Source organism: Chanodichthys erythropterus, chromosome 14 (assembly GCF_024489055.1).
Source record: "Chanodichthys erythropterus isolate Z2021 chromosome 14, ASM2448905v1, whole genome shotgun sequence".
NCBI classification, from domain to species: Eukaryota; Metazoa; Chordata; class Actinopteri; order Cypriniformes; family Xenocyprididae; genus Chanodichthys; species Chanodichthys erythropterus.
In genome coordinates, this window is record NC_090234.1 from 24009279 (window position 1) to 24026018 (window position 16740).

The window sequence follows — 16740 nt, forward strand, 5'->3', positions numbered from 1 at the left end:
TTTTTGTGTGTCTTTTTGTTTGTTGTGCTTGGTTTAATTATATGTAATTTCATTTAGGACTTGAGACTAACATAACTAATTAATTAAAGGACGCCATGCACCAACCTGATCAACGAGGAGCCAGTGAAGAATCTGTGAAAAAGTACATTTAAATATTTTATAATAACATTAATAATAATGACCATTCTGTGTTAATGTCTATGCGAAGAACGCATATGTCGGCCAATATTTTCCCATTCCAGTGATTTTATCTGCTAGTGTACATCAGATCAGAATCTCAGCGTTGTAAATGTAGGAAGCCCCGCCCAGGGTATGTGCAGTGCTGACGTGCATGGCCGCCTCACGTGACTCCTCTGGAATGTTAACAATGCAGTAAGTGTCCAACTTTGTACTGCATTCTAATTCTGCCGTGAGTGCCGAGAAAATGGAGGACAATCCCATGATTTTCACTCTGTGCTTTTTATGAGAGGACATCGAAACACGATTCTTGGGCAAGAAAACACCAGACCGATAATCTACAACTTTACTGAAGTTTAAATCAATTCCTTGGATTAGGGTACCACTTATATCAAATGGTGAGTCGCTCAAAACTTTATAAATTTTTCATAACGCTGGGCATTAGTCGTTTTAAGGAATTTCTATATTCGATTTGCGATTGCAAATCCGTTGTAAGTTTCGGAAGGAAGTTGTATCGCTCATTTAAAGTGAAATAGGAGTGAACAGCACATTCTCCCTGTGCTGGAATGCGGACTTGCTCCAGCGGATCTGCGTTCCTCTCGCTCCAGTCCCTCAAAGCGCTGGAACCTCTAGGCCCCGTATCTCTAATTCTGCCTTAAAGTTACTTTTTGTCTATGAAACGCATTTTGAATAGTCGCTGTTTGTTAATCCAACGAGAAAGCGTATGTAGCGTACGTAAAAACATTATTACAGCAGGCATGAAGACAAATGAATCTTTATTAAAGGCAAAAATATATTGTCTTTCACTGATAAAACAGCCCACTACATTATAGTTATGTTAAAAATCTCATTAAATTTAGCCTTGCCTGCGGTGGTGATGAAATAGACACCACCAAGAGCTGCAGGTAATGTTGTATTTTTACTCGTGCGTAACAAACCTTCGCTCTTTTCCGCAGGTTTTTTTTTGTTGTTGTTGTTTATGTGTCGCGCGCAGTCAGTCAAATGTTTTAGCTGTACTACAATGGTCCGATTGCATTACACATTGATTGTTTTGAATTTTTATAATTCACTCCACCCACAAAAACATATTTTTTTTGCATAAGTTGTGCGATGATGACATGTGCTGGATCTGTCTTCATATGAACACTTGTTGTTTTTGTCTGATTTGTGTTGTCATTATTTTGCTTGTGATGATAAAATTATGAAATTAAGCAACAACAGTGGCAAATGCAAAAGCTTTTTTAACAGGACCACAGAGGGGCCAACACACACAGAGAGGAGCCGAATTAATGTCAGTATGATTCTTCATACATGAGGCAGTTTTGTATTGGAAAGTTACTATGTAAAGGATATCCTTTCAGTTTGTTTATATTGCTTAAAACAATATGTGTGTTTAAATTGCTTATATGTTACTTAAATTTATAAAAGCAATATAGCTCATGATCTATACAGCATTGTGTGGTTAACATGATATTTTTGCAAATACTTTATAAAAATATAAAGTAAGAATAGTAAATCTCAATGATTTAATCAACCTCAATGATTTATGGATCAAGCTATAAAACTTCCCATGTTACATTTAAATGGGCAATCAGATTTTATCTGGGGCCCTGAGACCCCATCATTAGCTATAAGTAATAATCTAGCAAAAGTATGAAATTTTAATGATTTGAAGAATATAATGCTAGACAGACAATGGTAAAAAATCTATATAAATTGTTGGGCATCATTCATGTCCCATGGATGCCCATGGAGTTGTTGGTAACTAAAGCTTACAATGAGAAAACACATGCATGTTTGTGCTTGTTGTATATGAACTGTGGATTATTTCTGCAGTGTATTTGTGGTCAGTTAGCACAATTTTGCCAGCTATGGACATTGTATCCCCTTGATGAGCTGCATCAATCCAACTGCAGATCTAGCATCATTCATGGATTGTGTATAATGAATATGAGCCTGTAATGTTTTTTTTTTTTTTTTTTTTTTCATTGATTATCGCTGAAGTGTACTTGGATTAGTGTTTGAATGCAGTGAATGCATTTTGCTGTTGTTACTTGTAAAATGCAAGGCATAGGAGGCCTTATTTGACAATAAGAAAATTAATCTATATCTGTTCTGTTCTAGACTGGGCAATACATTTCCAGTATTGAGCACCAGCATTCCAGAAATATGTTTGTCCTGAATGTGTTTTCTTCTTCATGGTCATATCCCCCTTTCCCTAGAAGACAAGAAATAAGATTTAATGCTGTGAAACATTTGGAATTTGAACACACCATAAAATATCATATCATGACATGATCCATTTTCTCTCCTGTTGTGAATATGAGGTATTTCTGATAGAAACAGGACGTTTGAGCGGACTATATATCAAAGGGCTTGCTTTAAGTTGAAGTCACCATGATCAGTAGTTTTTTGGTCTGTTTCGTCAGAACAGAACACTGTACATTTTCAGCAAAAAATAATAATAACAGAATCATTACTCCAATCTTCAGAAATGATTCTAATATGATGACTTGGTGTTTAAGAAACATTTCTTCTTATTCTCAATGTTGAAAACCGTTGTGCTGCTTAGTAGTTTTTATGAAAACCTTGGAAACTTTTTCAGGATTCTTTGATGAATAGAAAGTTCAACATTTGTTGGAATGATGAGTAGAAAGAACAACATTTGAAATAGAAATCTTTTGCAATATTATAATTGTCTTTGTCACTTTGCTCTGTTTAATGCAGGGGTGTCCAAACTCAGTTCTGGAGGGCCACTGATCTGCAGAGTTTAGCTCCAACTTGCCTCAACACACCCGCCTGGAAGTTTCTAGTATGCCTAGTAGGACATTGATTAGCTGGTGTGTTTAATTGGGGTTGGAGCTAAACTTTGTAAGACAATGGCCATCCATAAATAGGATTGGACACCCCTGGTTTAATGCAATGCTGAATAAAAGTATGAATTTCTTGCAAAAAATCTTACCCAAACTTTTCAACGCTAGTATATGTTCCACAAAATATGCTGTAGAAGAAAAGCACAGTTTTATCAAGTTGATCTGCATGTGTTTAGCGATGTGTTTAAACCTATGACAGAGGTGCTAATGTCTGATCAGACTCAGGTATTTGACATAGAGTAGTGATGCAGGGCCTTGGACGTGCCTGGACCGCACCCTGACCCTTCTGTCTAACGCTGTCTCCACAGGCAAAGATGCATACCGGACTGGGATGGAACAAGCACGCAGATGGAATAACCCCTCACATGTCTTGGGAGGAGGGGGAGTGTGAGCCCTGAAAGGGGTGCTGGGATGTGAGTAGGCCAGCATCCAGCACAAGCCAGAGCCAAAGAGGCAGCAGCAACAAAGACGAGCGACAACAGGAATCCTAATCTTCACTTGCATCTTTCCCACTGCAGCCTGTTATCTATTCAGGTCAGACTGAGCCTGGGTGTGTACAGTTGTATTATGTCTTATTGTACTACATTTGTGCGTTTTTCTGTAAGTGAGAAACTGACTGAATCGTTCTGTCTACTCCAAGTGTGAAGAGTTTGTGTGAGAGTACAGGCCACGTTCACTCATGAGGCCTAAGACCTTCCCTGCCGCCCCATATGTGGGCAACACGCGCCAGCGGCTGCAGGAGATCAAGGAGGGACTGAAACAACCAGCAAAGCTGGTGAGCCAGGCACTTCATGGAGGGAGCACTCGAGGGGAGGGGGGCAGAGGTGGCGACTCTAAGGGCAAAGACCAAGCTGGTAGGCAGCAACAGCTCCGGCAGCCCCAGAAGTTCAACAACTACCAAAACGCCCTGCGAGAGATCCGCAAGTCTCTGATGCCCTTTGCCAACGAGTCGGGTGCAGGATCCAGCTCAGGCCACCCTGGTGAAGTCAACAGACAGATGCTACAGGAGCTTGTCAACGCTGGTTGTGATCAGGTAAGGAATGTCTCTGTTGGATATACGTGTGTGTGGTTTAATAATATAAATAACAATACTACTAATAATACTGAAATATAAATATTTGTTTTATATTTATTATTTATATAGTCTGTATACTACTAAATAAATATGCACCTCCCTTCAAATGTTTATAGTCACTAAAATATATAATATATATATATATATATATATATATATATATATATATATATATGTTTTTTTTGTTTTGTTTTTTTACTTGTGATGGTGACCAGGGGTTAAAAAATATGATTATGCATTCAGAATTATTTCTGAAAATCCTTTTATCCTGATCAATTAACATTGTGGAAGCTTAGCAAATATAGGGCTTTTTACATTGTACAGTGGATATTCAGTGCAGTTTATCCAGGCTTTGCCAAGTATGAAATTGTTACATAATATTGAGTGTAATGTCGAAATGGCAGTTTTCACAACTTTAGTATTTTAGTTTTTTCTTCTTTCCTACATCTCTGCCCCAAAGGAAGCAGCAGAAGCCAAGTCAGCTCTTTCTCACCATACAAACATTTATACATGCGTAGTATTTCATTTATCTATTAGCAATATCATTGTTAGTTGTTTATGATCTAGTCAATACAGAACTATACTAGAATATAATACTGTATTATTTTTTTGGTTGTTTTAGTATAAAACTGGTTGTTTTAGTGTATTTGTGTTTCTGTGCAGTAGTGGTTGTTGTGCAATACTACTTAGTTAAATGTGTTACATGTGTTGTGGTCCTTTTGGATTATTTTGGATATTGAAATCTAATGGCTAAATATTAAAGGGATAGTTCACCCTAAAATGCAGAACACTAAAGAAGGTGTTTTGAAGAATGTTAGTGACCAATGAATTCCATTGTAATAGACAAAACAACAACAACAACAAAACACTGAGATATTTAATCTTCTTTTATGTTTCACAGAACAGTGTTTTAACTTTTATTATAGTAAAACTATTAAATATGTTTTTGGTATTTAAAAAATAAAGATGAAATAAAATAAAATTAGAAAAAAAAATACTAAAACTGAACTAAAAATAAATTAAACCTATGTAGAAATATATAATATATATATAAACAAAGCTGATAAAAATGTCAAAAACACAGCACAATGACAAAAAAAGGTAATTCTTTACAATAATTAATCTTTACAATAATTTATTAATCTTAGTTAATGCTAATTACAATGTTTACTAATACATTGTTAAAAGCTGTATTGGTTAACATTAGTTAATGCACTGTGAACTAACATGAACAAACAAAGAATGACAGTATTTTTATTAACTAACATTAATCAATACTGCAATAAATGTATTGCACGTTGTTAGTTTGTTAGTTAATACATTAACTAATGTTAACAAATGAGACCTTATTGTAAAGTGTTACCACAAAAATTCAAACGAAAACTGAAAATATGAAAATAAAAGTGAACTCAAAATATGAAAAAAATATAATAATTCTAAAATTATTGAAGAAATAAAGTCATAGGTTTGAAAAATGACATGTGGTGGAGTAAATGATGACAAAATGTTCATTTTTTGGGTAGTTATTTGGGCTGTCCAAAATAAACTATGACCCCTGATAGATATTCTGTCACTAAATATTATTTCTTATGCAAACATGTTCATAATTTGCAGATATATGAAGTGGCTTTTTTTGTTAGTAGCTTGTTCATGTTCACTTGTATCAAACTTGTCGGAGACCAAAGGTCCTGTATTGTAAAACTGAATATGTTTAGTGTGCTTTGATTCATCCTCTCTAATACAGAGCCCTTGTCAGATCATTAATGAATATGTGTTAGGGCTTTGCTACTAATGTTCAGACACCGCTCTGAGAGCGGCCCTGTGATTGCATTAGGCATGTGAGGAATGCTGTGCTCAAGCCCATGCACAACACCACCGAGAAATCCACCACGGCCCAGTGGAATTACGAGGCCTAGCTGAAGGGAGCCGAGCTGCCTTTATGACATGGCTAAATAGAGACTGGAATGAGGCTTTTTTAGGTCTCTGGAAGCTGAAACATGCTATCAGATGAAGTATAGTATGGAGTCGGACTTGATTTGGATCACGTTGTCTGGATACATTCTTGACGGTTTTACCTTTTGCTGTCGGTCGTGATGATTTTATTTTTTACGCGCGCGCGCACACACACATGGATCTAAACTGTTTTGTCTTTTGGAGCTATTATTTTACATTGGACATCAAGTGTTGTTGTTTTTTTTGTGTTTTTTTATTTTATAAATAAAACATTGTAGTTTATTAATATTAACTATTTATTAATGTTATCATAAGAATAGCCATTTTTGGATTACAACCCTCCACTGCTTTAAACAAATTTGGTCTCACAAGATTGAGAGCGTAAAATTTTACAGGCTTTTGTGAGTCATCCGTCATTGTTGATTTGTCTTTGCCCTGCATTTATGGGACAGCATGTACAACATTAACACACACAGAGGAAGTACTCCGTTCAGTTGAAGATGGGTGGTACAGTTTCCCCAGCAGAAATGACAGACAGTGGGCTGGGATGGCACAGACTTTCTGACTGTCTTTTGCATGTTGTTGTTTTTACGTGTGGGTTAAAGTTTTCTTTTTTAGTTGATACAAAAACATGAAATTTGTGTTTTGTGGCTCAGTCTGTCTGACTTCGTGTCTCCCCTGTATTCAGATTTGGCGTAGCCGAGACTTTTCCTGAGTCGTACACCACATGCACCTAGTCCTCCCATAAGATCTGGGCATATATTTCTCCATGTTTTTATTAATAGTAAAAAAAAGGTCATTATTGTGAAATGACTCAGCTGTGGTGTGTGACTTGGTATTTTTAGTTCTCTGTCGTCCTCTGACTGGGGCCTGTGTTCCTCTTCTGACCCTCCGCACATTCCAGGAAGGTAAATGGCTGCCGCTGGTCCTTCCCTGGGTTTCTTGAGTTTGATCATTATCATTGGTTTTCGCCACACAAATTACACAGCAATGTGGCTGACGGTTACATAACCAACTTTGAAGGAGGAAATGTTTTGGTTGTGGAATAAAAGGGGGTGGGAGGGTATAGGAAGAAGATGAGTATGACATGTGTTGTGGATTTGTGGTTTCTTTCGAGCTTAGGATATGAAAAGCTGCCTGCATACATCATGCATGTGATGTTTGTGTACTTGTGGAATATACACAATATGATAAATGTGTAGTGCTGTGTTGGCATATCATGTTTGCACATGATCTAAATGTTTATATTAGCCTTCCCTTGCAACCCAGAATTTCCAGGGTCTCAAACCACAACTGGTCAGTGCTGTGAAGCGTAACATTTTTGCATTAAAGTCAACCTGAAACACCATTTGACTTGGGTTATGTGAAATTTCTGGGCAAAGGGCAGAGCTTGAGTTTACTCAATCAGCATACTGGAATGATTTCTAAAGGATCCTTTTTGTTCAAGTAAATTTAAGCCTTTTGATTAAATAAATAAATAAGCCTTGGTGAGCATTTCTTTCAAAAACAAAAAAAACCTTTCCAACCCCAAACTTTTGAGCATTACTTGTATATAGCTATTTTATCGGTTCATGCATACCCCTAGGAATTGAACCCATGATCTTGGCGGTTCTAGCGCCGTGCTCTTCTGTTTTTGCTATTTTATTACAGTATGGATAGTGTTCCACCTCTCCGTCTCTGTCCATTGATGATGATGTCCATCCGGTCCTATATCTCAGAGTCCTCCATATGGCTTTCATTTCATGTTCGTTGGTGGAATGTGTTTCAGAATTTGGGTCAAAGTGGAAGCTCTTAAAAATGAACAGTGAACAGTGTTGGAATATAGTTATGTCACCTTAGTCAAGAAGAATATATATTGTTTATTTTTTTAAGGAAGTGTTTGTGTGGTACTTACCAACACCACAGTCAGAAATTGAATGTCTAGTATAGCTTTGAGGCTTGTGGTCATGACAATAGTGTAAATATATTTTGGATCCAACCAGATGAATTCTAAAGGCACATTGGAACAGAATGATCTCAAAAATAAAGAAGGGAGGAGGAGGGACAATTTAAAGCAAGACTGAAGCATAGATTTCCACATAGCTGGAATTCTTGCTTCCTGGCTCGTGGAATGTCCTGAACATCTGTCGCCATGACAGTGGAGGTCAGGGCTGAAACTCTGACCTGGGGCCAAACCAGACCCAGCCTTTCCCGAAACCAGACTGAAGTCCATGTTGGATTGTTGTTTGTGTGTGTGTTTTAAAAAGAGAGAGTGGCGCCTTTAAATCACTAAGGGGGACAAGAAGGCACACCCTTGGAGCGGACAGTGATGGAATGCAACTGAAAGCCCTGGCACTTCTGAGAGCAGCGATCACAGACAGACAGCGTGTGTTTGGAGTATTTCCTGTGTTTTGTACAGTACCAACCATACTGTCAGACATTTGTAAAAAAGCATTTAGACAAACTGATGGCAATACACATAGATTAACTCTAAAATACTCAGGGAATGTGTAGAATGTGTGTGGATGTGGCACTGCATAATGAGTGTGCCCACTGTTTATAAGGCTGCTTCTTTATGCCCATTTCTTTCTTTCTTTCTTTTTTTTTAAATTACTCTTTCTTCTAGAAGTGCCATCTAACCAAAACTTGACAGAATGGTCTTTATTGCTCTAACTTTGTCATAGTTACATTTAATATTTACCTACTTGCTGTTCTTTGAATGCATAGTGGACAAAAAGCAAAAGTATGTGCTGAATTAGGCACTTATTCCATCTTTTTTTCTTTTTTCCATGGCATGCTTTGTGCAGTATCATGTTTGAACACCAGAGGCAGTATAACACAACTTGCTGTGCTGCTGTAGTATTTGGTTTGGGCAGAATGTCTTCTGAATGAGGTCATATGCCATTCAAGGGGATTTCCTCATATAGGTGTGGGTCTCTGCTCACAGAAGACTGTACATGTCGGAGTTGTTTTATTTTGGATCGCTGTGGCTTTGCAAAATGTGACAAGGAAAGCTTGAGATTAATCTGAAGATCTCTACAGATTAATACAGAGTTGTTGCATGGTGGGTATCATGAGTAGAGATTAAGAACTATTTTTCCTTTAAATAAAAATTCAGTCTCTCTATATAAAATTATTTCAATTGATATAAAACTCTTTATTGCTTTGAAATTAGTATAACTATAAACAATAATACAAATAATTTTGAAAATTTTAATGTATTACCATGAAATCCATGATCAAATTATTGCAAATCTCTTGCAGTACTATATGTGGTCAAATGTGCCAATCTATGGTTATAATGCACTTGTGGCCTGGCACGGGAAGGAGCTTGTGCATATTTTGCAGAGGAAGGAGTTGCAGGGAAATTTATTTTAACCATTACTTGCTGTGTGTGTATGCAGGGGTTGGTTTATATTTACTTGCATGTTCATGTGTACATACAGTATGTACACAAATATGTTTATCTAAATAATCAAGGTGCATGAAGGTCATTTTCCATAACCAATACAAATTCTAAAACCGTACGAGCGACCAAAATGTAACTACTCAATAGAAAGGATGGTAACGTGACTCCCCATGAATGTAAACTAAATTAAACATTGCCTTTACATGACGGAAGTCTGACTTTGACAGAAAATTTGTTTATTTTAAATTACATTATTTTGCCTCCATTACAAAATCAATCTCCAGTCATGAATTTCTCTAGTTCACACTGGTGCATGCAGCAAACAAATATTAAGTAGCAGATGTTAAAGAAGGAAATCAGGCCCTACTGCTTGCTCTACATCTGACCTGGGAATATTTGACTCAGTAAATATGTCAAAATTTAGTGGCAGTCATGGCCTTAGCAGCTTTTCACTTCTCTTAAAGATAATATTTTATTTTGTTGAAATATGCTCTAATTCGCAGAATTAATCCAAATTAAGCTCTTTGGTTACAACAAAGAGTGCTATGTCTACAGGTAGTTTTGTGCACATACAATACTATACTATATTTAAAAGTTTCAAGTAGTATTGGATCATCTCAAGTATCTATTTAAAAACCTTACATGAATGTAGAAGTTGTGCCTCACTGGTGCATAATGAGAGGAAATGCATTGGGAAAAAAAAAAAAAAAATCCATGTGTTGCCTATGTTCTGATAGTCCTTTGCTTGAATTTTTGAAACAGGAAATGGCTGTACGTGCCCTAAAACAGACTGGCAGCCGAAACATTGAGGCAGCGTTGGAATACATTAGCAAAATGAGTTACCTGGACCCTCACAATGAACAGATTGTTCGTGTCATCAAACAGACTTCTCCAGGTTTGTGCACACTTTTAAAAAACAAACTATATATAATTTTAGAAATGATGCACTGCCTTTAAGTGCAAAGTGAACCTTTTCAAATTCCCTACAGGAAAAGCTGGCATGCCAAATATGATGGACCACAGGACAGCAATGGAAGGCACTGGGGATGGTGCAATGCCCCCATATCACCAAATGGGAGCACCTCTGTATGAGGGAGCTAGTTATGGGGCTGAGGGTGAGATGGCTCGTGCATACATGGGTGGACCACCTGTCATGAACTACATGGCACCGCCAGCCAACACTTCACAGGGTCCTACCATGGGAAACCCAATGGGTCGTCCTGCAAGTATGGGTGCTTACTCCACAAGCATGGCTCCTCAAACTAACACTGGGACCCCTATGTACACCCCTGGTCCAGCCCAACAAAAAGGATACCCTGGTGGAATAGACCAGGCCATGATGGGATACAGTGTGCCTGGACCACCCATGCAAATCCAGCCTCAGTCCTCAGGAGGCCCTGGTCCTCATTATGACTACAGGCCTCATATGATGGAGGCCTCCAGCTATGGGGTCAAACGAAGTGCTTCCTTCCAGAATAAGATGCCCCCACTAACACCTGAAAACTATGTAAATATGCCAAGCAAAGGAGCAATGGGCCAAAATGCTGGTGGCTATGCACCCAACTTATATCTGCCACCACATTCACACCCACGCCAAGCCAGCCCCACCTCACATCAGGTTCACTTGATGCAACGCCCCCCTGGAGCTATGGGTGGCGAGTTCTCTGATGTTCCTCAAGGCCTCCTCACCCCTTCCAGGGCCAGTCTGAACCTTGACCTGTATGAGCATCACTGGCCAGGAGCCCAAGGTCCTGAGGGGACTCCTCCAGCCAGGCAGCCACAGGGGCCTTTTAGAGGGGAGGTGCGTGTCCCCAGTAGGACCAATTCTTTCAACAACCACCAAAAGGTGACTGTAAGGCAGGCATTGCCTCCTCCAGCTAGTGTTGCTGGCAAGCCAGAGACATCATTGGGTCCACCAAACACAATAACTGCAGTGACCTCTCCACCAATCCAGCCGCCTGTTAAGAGTATACGGGTCATGAGGCCTGAGCCGAAGACAGCAGTGGGACCATGCCATCCGGGCTGGCTGAGTGCACAAGCCCAGGAAGCACCAGAGTCTCATGGATACATGCCAGATGAGGCTTTTACCCTGGAGCCCAATCAAGAACACCGCTGCCCGCCTCCACCTTACCCCAAAACGCTGCTCCTGCCTGGATCTGGACCTGGAGCTGAGCCTGCATCCCTGGAGACTGGAGCCATGGGTGGACTTCAAGATGTCAGTGCTACAAGTAGGACTGTCCAGAGTGCCTCAGTTGGAAAGCAGGAGGAACCTGTTTCCAAAGACAAAGTGAAGACAAGTAAAGGAGAGAAGGCTGTGAAGGATAAGAAGCAGATCCAAACCTCACCTGTGCCTGTGCGAAAGAATGCCCGTGATGAAGAGAAGAGAGAGTCGCGCATTAAGAGTTATTCTCCCTTTGCCTTCAAGTTCTATATGGAGCAGCATGTGGAGAATGTGATGAAGACCTACCAGCAGAAACTCAACCGCAGGATGCAGCTGGAGCAAGAGATGTCCAAGGTGAGCAGTGCTGGAACTTCATTAACCACAAAGCACACTATTTGATGATTTGCACTTTCCGACAATAGTGTTGTTAATTCTTTGAGTGTTCACTATTGAGTGTAAGTGTTATTGTTGTCAAATCAAACCATCCTCTTCTATATCTTTGTCTCCTCCAGGCTGGCCTTTCAGAGGCAGAGCAGGAACAAATGAGAAAGATGCTTTACCAGAAGGAATCCAATTACAACCGACTACGACGTGCCAAGATGGACAAATCGATGTTTGTCAAAATCAAGACACTTGGCATTGGGGCTTTTGGTGAGGTGTGTCTTACACGTAAAGTGGACACGGGGGCACTGTATGCCATGAAGACTCTAAGAAAGAAAGATGTTCTGAACCGAAACCAAGTAGCCCATGTGAAAGCAGAACGGGATATCTTGGCAGAGGCCGACAATGAGTGGGTAGTCAGGTTGTACTACTCATTTCAGGACAGAGACAGCCTGTACTTTGTCATGGATTACATTCCTGGAGGAGATATGATGAGCTTGCTGATTCGTATGGGGGTTTTTCCAGAGCCCTTGGCCAGGTTTTATGTGGCAGAACTGACACTGGCCATTGAAAGTGTGCATAAGATGGGCTTCATCCACAGAGATATCAAGCCGGACAATATCCTCATTGACCTGGATGGACACATCAAATTAACTGATTTTGGTCTGTGTACTGGGTTCCGTTGGACACACAACTCAAAGTATTACCAAAAAGGTAAGGGACATGAAGACAAGGTGATGCACACAGCTTTTAAAAGTGGCCTTAATACTGTTGCAGTGTTTAACAAATCGTATTAATTGGTTGACTTCTCTCTGCACTGCTTGAATAGGGAACCATATCCGACAGGATAGTATGGAGCCAAGTGACTTTTGGGATGATGTGTCTAACTGCCGTTGTGGTGACCGGCTGATGACTTTGGAACAGCGGGCAACTCGACAACACCAGCGTTGTCTAGCACATTCTCTGGTCGGCACTCCTAACTACATCGCCCCTGAGGTGCTTCTGCGCAAAGGTAAGACCTTGCACATGATCACCCAGATGTACAAGTAAGTTAACAGGAAGTGCTTGTTTAAAAATCTCTTCTCCTGTTGTGATACTTTTTTAATGTGCAGGATACACACAGCTGTGTGACTGGTGGAGTGTGGGAGTAATCTTGTTTGAGATGCTGGTTGGCCAGCCACCCTTCCTTGCTCCAACCCCAACGGAGACACAACTTAAAGTGAGAGCTCTATATGCATGTTCTTAGGTTCCTTTGCTTATGGGGTTGATGTAAACCATGGGTGTCCAATCCTGTTCCTAGAAGGGCCAATTAGCTGGTTCAGGTGTGTTTAATTAGGGTTGGAGCTAAACTCTGCAGGATAGTGGCCGTGGAGAAGGATTGGACACCCCTTATGTAAACAGACTAGACATATTTTCTTTGGTGAAGTTAAAAATGTATGAGATTTATGGAATGGGGACATTAGGGAAGAAATGTTGCTAATGTTTGTCATCACGTCCACAGGTGATAAACTGGGAGAACACTTTGCAGGTGCCCCCACAAGTAAAGCTGAGCCCCGAGGCAGTTGACATCATTGGTCGGCTCTGCTGCTCAGCTGAAGAGCGTCTAGGAGGCAATGGTGCAGGAGAGATAAAGGCTCACCCATTCTTTTCCGAGATGGATTTCTCCAGCAATCTTCGCACACAACCTGCTCCATATCGACCGAAGATTGCCCACCCCATGGATACATCCAACTTTGATCCCGTGGAAGAGGAAGGGGGTCCAGGGGCCTGGAGTGACAGTGGAGACAGCACCCGCACATGGGACACCCTCTGTTCTCCACATGGCAAACACCCTGAGCATGCCTTCTACGAGTTTACTTTTCGCAGGTTTTTTGATGATAATGGTTGTCCATTCCGTTATCCCAAGCCCCCAGAGACAACACAAGACCTGTCCAGTAGTGTGCCTGGTAGTCTGAAGGCTGAGTTGGATGAGGAAGATATTCATGAAGAGGAAGAGCAAGGGGAAGGGTGTGAGCCGGTTTATGTGTGAGAATGTTGGATCGGATGTTCATGCTGCTCTGCCTTTACCCATAGAGGACCTCGCCAGTTAACACGCTGCATCTCCTACACTTCCTTTCAACCCTACTTTTTCTTCAGCGTGTTTTTGTACGTTAAGTGCATGGAAGAACATCAGAAATGGAGTGCAGAAAGTTCCATGTGAAATGTTTATTCCTCTCAAACCATTATGCAGTATCCTTTGCCTGTTACAAATGACTGAAGCTCTGACCAGGGACCAAGGAAATTCACAAGCTATGCAGCTTAATTCATGGGGACATTGGTGTGACTGATAAATTTGGCTACTCTCCTACGAGAGCACAAAAACAGAGATGTGTAGCTGCTGCTTTGTGGTTTGTCAGTCAAACCACTCTACTCTTATGGTTAGTGTGGTCTGTCTCAACTGTGCCCCATTCCTTTATTCCACTGGGGGAAAATATCCCAGTCTTACATCATATGTTAACACTTCCTTCACCTCTCTCAGCCTGGTGATGCTAACATAGTCATTCCGAACACCAGAGAGGTCATGGTGAGGGATCAGGAAAGAGCTGGGCTTGGGATGGTGGCTTTGTGGTTAGGCTGCGATTAGGATATGTGCCGAGAGCAGACAGAAATATCACAATTCCCCTCCATAGCGCAATCCCACAAAAATATAAATGCAACATGCAAATGCTCTATCAAAACGATGTGTTTTTACTCATAAAACCAAACTGATTTCAAATTCAGAAATATTTTCTGAAGTATGGAAGCCAGATTTTCAGATTTGGGATCTTATGATCCCAGCCATTTTCATATAATTTGTCTAAAATTAAAATAATTACGTTTTAGAAGATTTTATGGCGCCACCAAGTGGTTCAAATTGACACTGTAAACAATCATGCCTATTCTTCTGAAGATTTAAAGGTAGGGTAGGTAAGAACTGTATGAAAATTTTTTTTTTAAAATGTGTTTAAACTTTATTTATATATCAATACATAATTAAAATGTAAGTACTCTGAAAAAGAAAGTATAAAAATCGAGTGTCTGTAGACCTCTCACGACTGTTTTAAAGACAGCTCATTATTTCTATTCACTCCACCCCCTCCCTTCTGGGCTCCTTCCAAAGCCACGCCCCCAAAACACATGAACGCGCGACTCCGACCACTGAGCTGGAAGACGCATTATTTACCTGAGACGAGCGGAGAGGAAGGAGCACAGTGCATGACATCATGTCAGAATCACATGTAATAAAAATAACTTTATAATTATGAAGATAAACAAACAAGATGTATTTTAGTACTCACTAATCAAGCTAGCATATTGATATTGGTAAAGTTTAAAATATATATTTTTTTGAATCGCTAACGAGCTAGTTATGTAGAAGGCAAAGCTAAAAACAGGTTGCATGATACACGTTTTTCCATTACCATCATTTACACTGTGAAAAATGACAATAAAAACAGATAAACATGTTGATAGTTATAAAAACTGTCACTTGTTCACTGAACGACACAACATACAAGTCTCACCGGTCAGAAAGCGACTCCGAGACAATAGTGGATACAGGTGGTGGTGGCATTGTAAATCCACTTTTCAATGGTGTGGACGTTGATATGTCTTTCTCATAACTAATAAAACAAATTATACAAATCAACACAACAATTACATCACATTTATAAAATGTCTTGATTACAGATAAACAGAGTAACAAACACACAAATATCAACTCACAACTGCATTGCAGACACAAAATAATAACACACACATACAACAAAGTGTGTACAACACACACAGATACAAGATAAAGACATCAGTAAACATAGGTAGAGAATATAAAAACAAAACAAAGGCGAAAAAAACGTGCAGGTAAACTTACAAGTGAACATGGTAAAAGAGTTAGACAGAGGGTAAATATAGTTCTAAGAAAAGTTCCTAGATGCGGAGTAACGTTAGGCCTACTATCTGTTAAACATGTGTTTAGTTATCTAAAGCAAAATTATGCACAATTCAACACTATAGCCATCATCTTGAGCTAGGCTATAGATTATTTATCGTCTCTACTACGGCTCGCTAAGTAATGTTATGTTAGCTATATTACGCAGCTACGTGTGCTAATGACACATGCTTCATGAAAAAATAAACAAAAAAATATGTACGATTAAAATACAAAAAGAAAGATTTACCTGTCCAGCAGAAATAAGGCCATCAACGAGTCACTTTTCAGCCCCTTGAGTTCCCTCAGTTCTCGCCATCGCTGGAAAGCCACGCCGATATTAACTCTTGTTTTATTTCTTTGTTTATCCAAAATGTTTTTGTTCCTTGCCTTTTCTTGTATTGTTACCGTCTTCCTTTTTTTGCCCGGTTTGCCTTCAGTAACTGCATAGGCCGGTACAGAGAATTCTGCTTGATGTTTCTCTGCCATTGTTTGGTACGTTATTCCTCTTGAATTCCCCAAATCAAACGTGCGCGCGCAAGTGGGCAGGTCATGTGTGGCAAAAGGGTGGTTGCCATGGTTGCGAGAGAGTGACAGCCGCCTAAGCCAATCCTATGTTTCGTCCCGAATGGAAATAATGAGCTGTGTTTAATACAGATTAAACGGTCTAGAGTCAATCGATTTTTATACTCTTTTTATCAGAGTACTTACATTTTAATTATGCATTGAAATATATAGAAAGTTTAAACAAATTTGGAAGAAAGTTGTTAAAAAATTTTTTACCTA

The 16740-nt window shown here is 39.6% G+C and overlaps 1 protein-coding gene across 2 annotated transcripts; it reads left to right on the forward strand.

Annotated features, from left to right (window-relative positions):
- The first annotated feature begins 106 nt into the window (after window positions 1-106).
- lats2 (large tumor suppressor kinase 2) lies at window positions 107-16213 on the forward strand. 2 transcript variants are annotated; one of them, XM_067408691.1, is made up of 9 exons: window positions 107-575; window positions 3359-3600; window positions 3691-4083; window positions 10229-10361; window positions 10456-11981; window positions 12140-12722; window positions 12838-13020; window positions 13121-13227; window positions 13510-16213. In XM_067408691.1, the coding sequence occupies exons 3-9, from the start codon at window positions 3730-3732 to the stop codon at window positions 14035-14037; spliced, it is 3414 nt and encodes a 1137-aa protein (XP_067264792.1). In that variant the 5' UTR covers window positions 107-575; window positions 3359-3600; window positions 3691-3729; the 3' UTR covers window positions 14038-16213. The 2 variants fall into 2 exon arrangements, with proteins under 2 accessions (XP_067264792.1, XP_067264793.1); XM_067408692.1 differs by having other exon boundaries at window positions 3359-3584.
- The last annotated feature ends 527 nt before the right edge of the window (window positions 16214-16740 follow it).

What these genes read in the sequence shown, in the direction of transcription:
- lats2 (XM_067408691.1), top strand. Translation starts at nt 3,730, where the DNA reads ATGAGGCCTAAGACCTTCCCTGCCGCCCCATATGTGGGCAACACGCGC. An exon ending in CATCAAACAGACTTCTCCAG is followed by an intron (nt 10,362 to 10,455) that starts GTTTGTGCACAC and finishes AATTCCCTACAG; the next exon opens with GAAAAGCTGGCATGCCAAAT. An exon ending in CTCAAAGTATTACCAAAAAG is followed by an intron (nt 12,723 to 12,837) that starts GTAAGGGACATG and finishes CTGCTTGAATAG; the next exon opens with GGAACCATATCCGACAGGAT.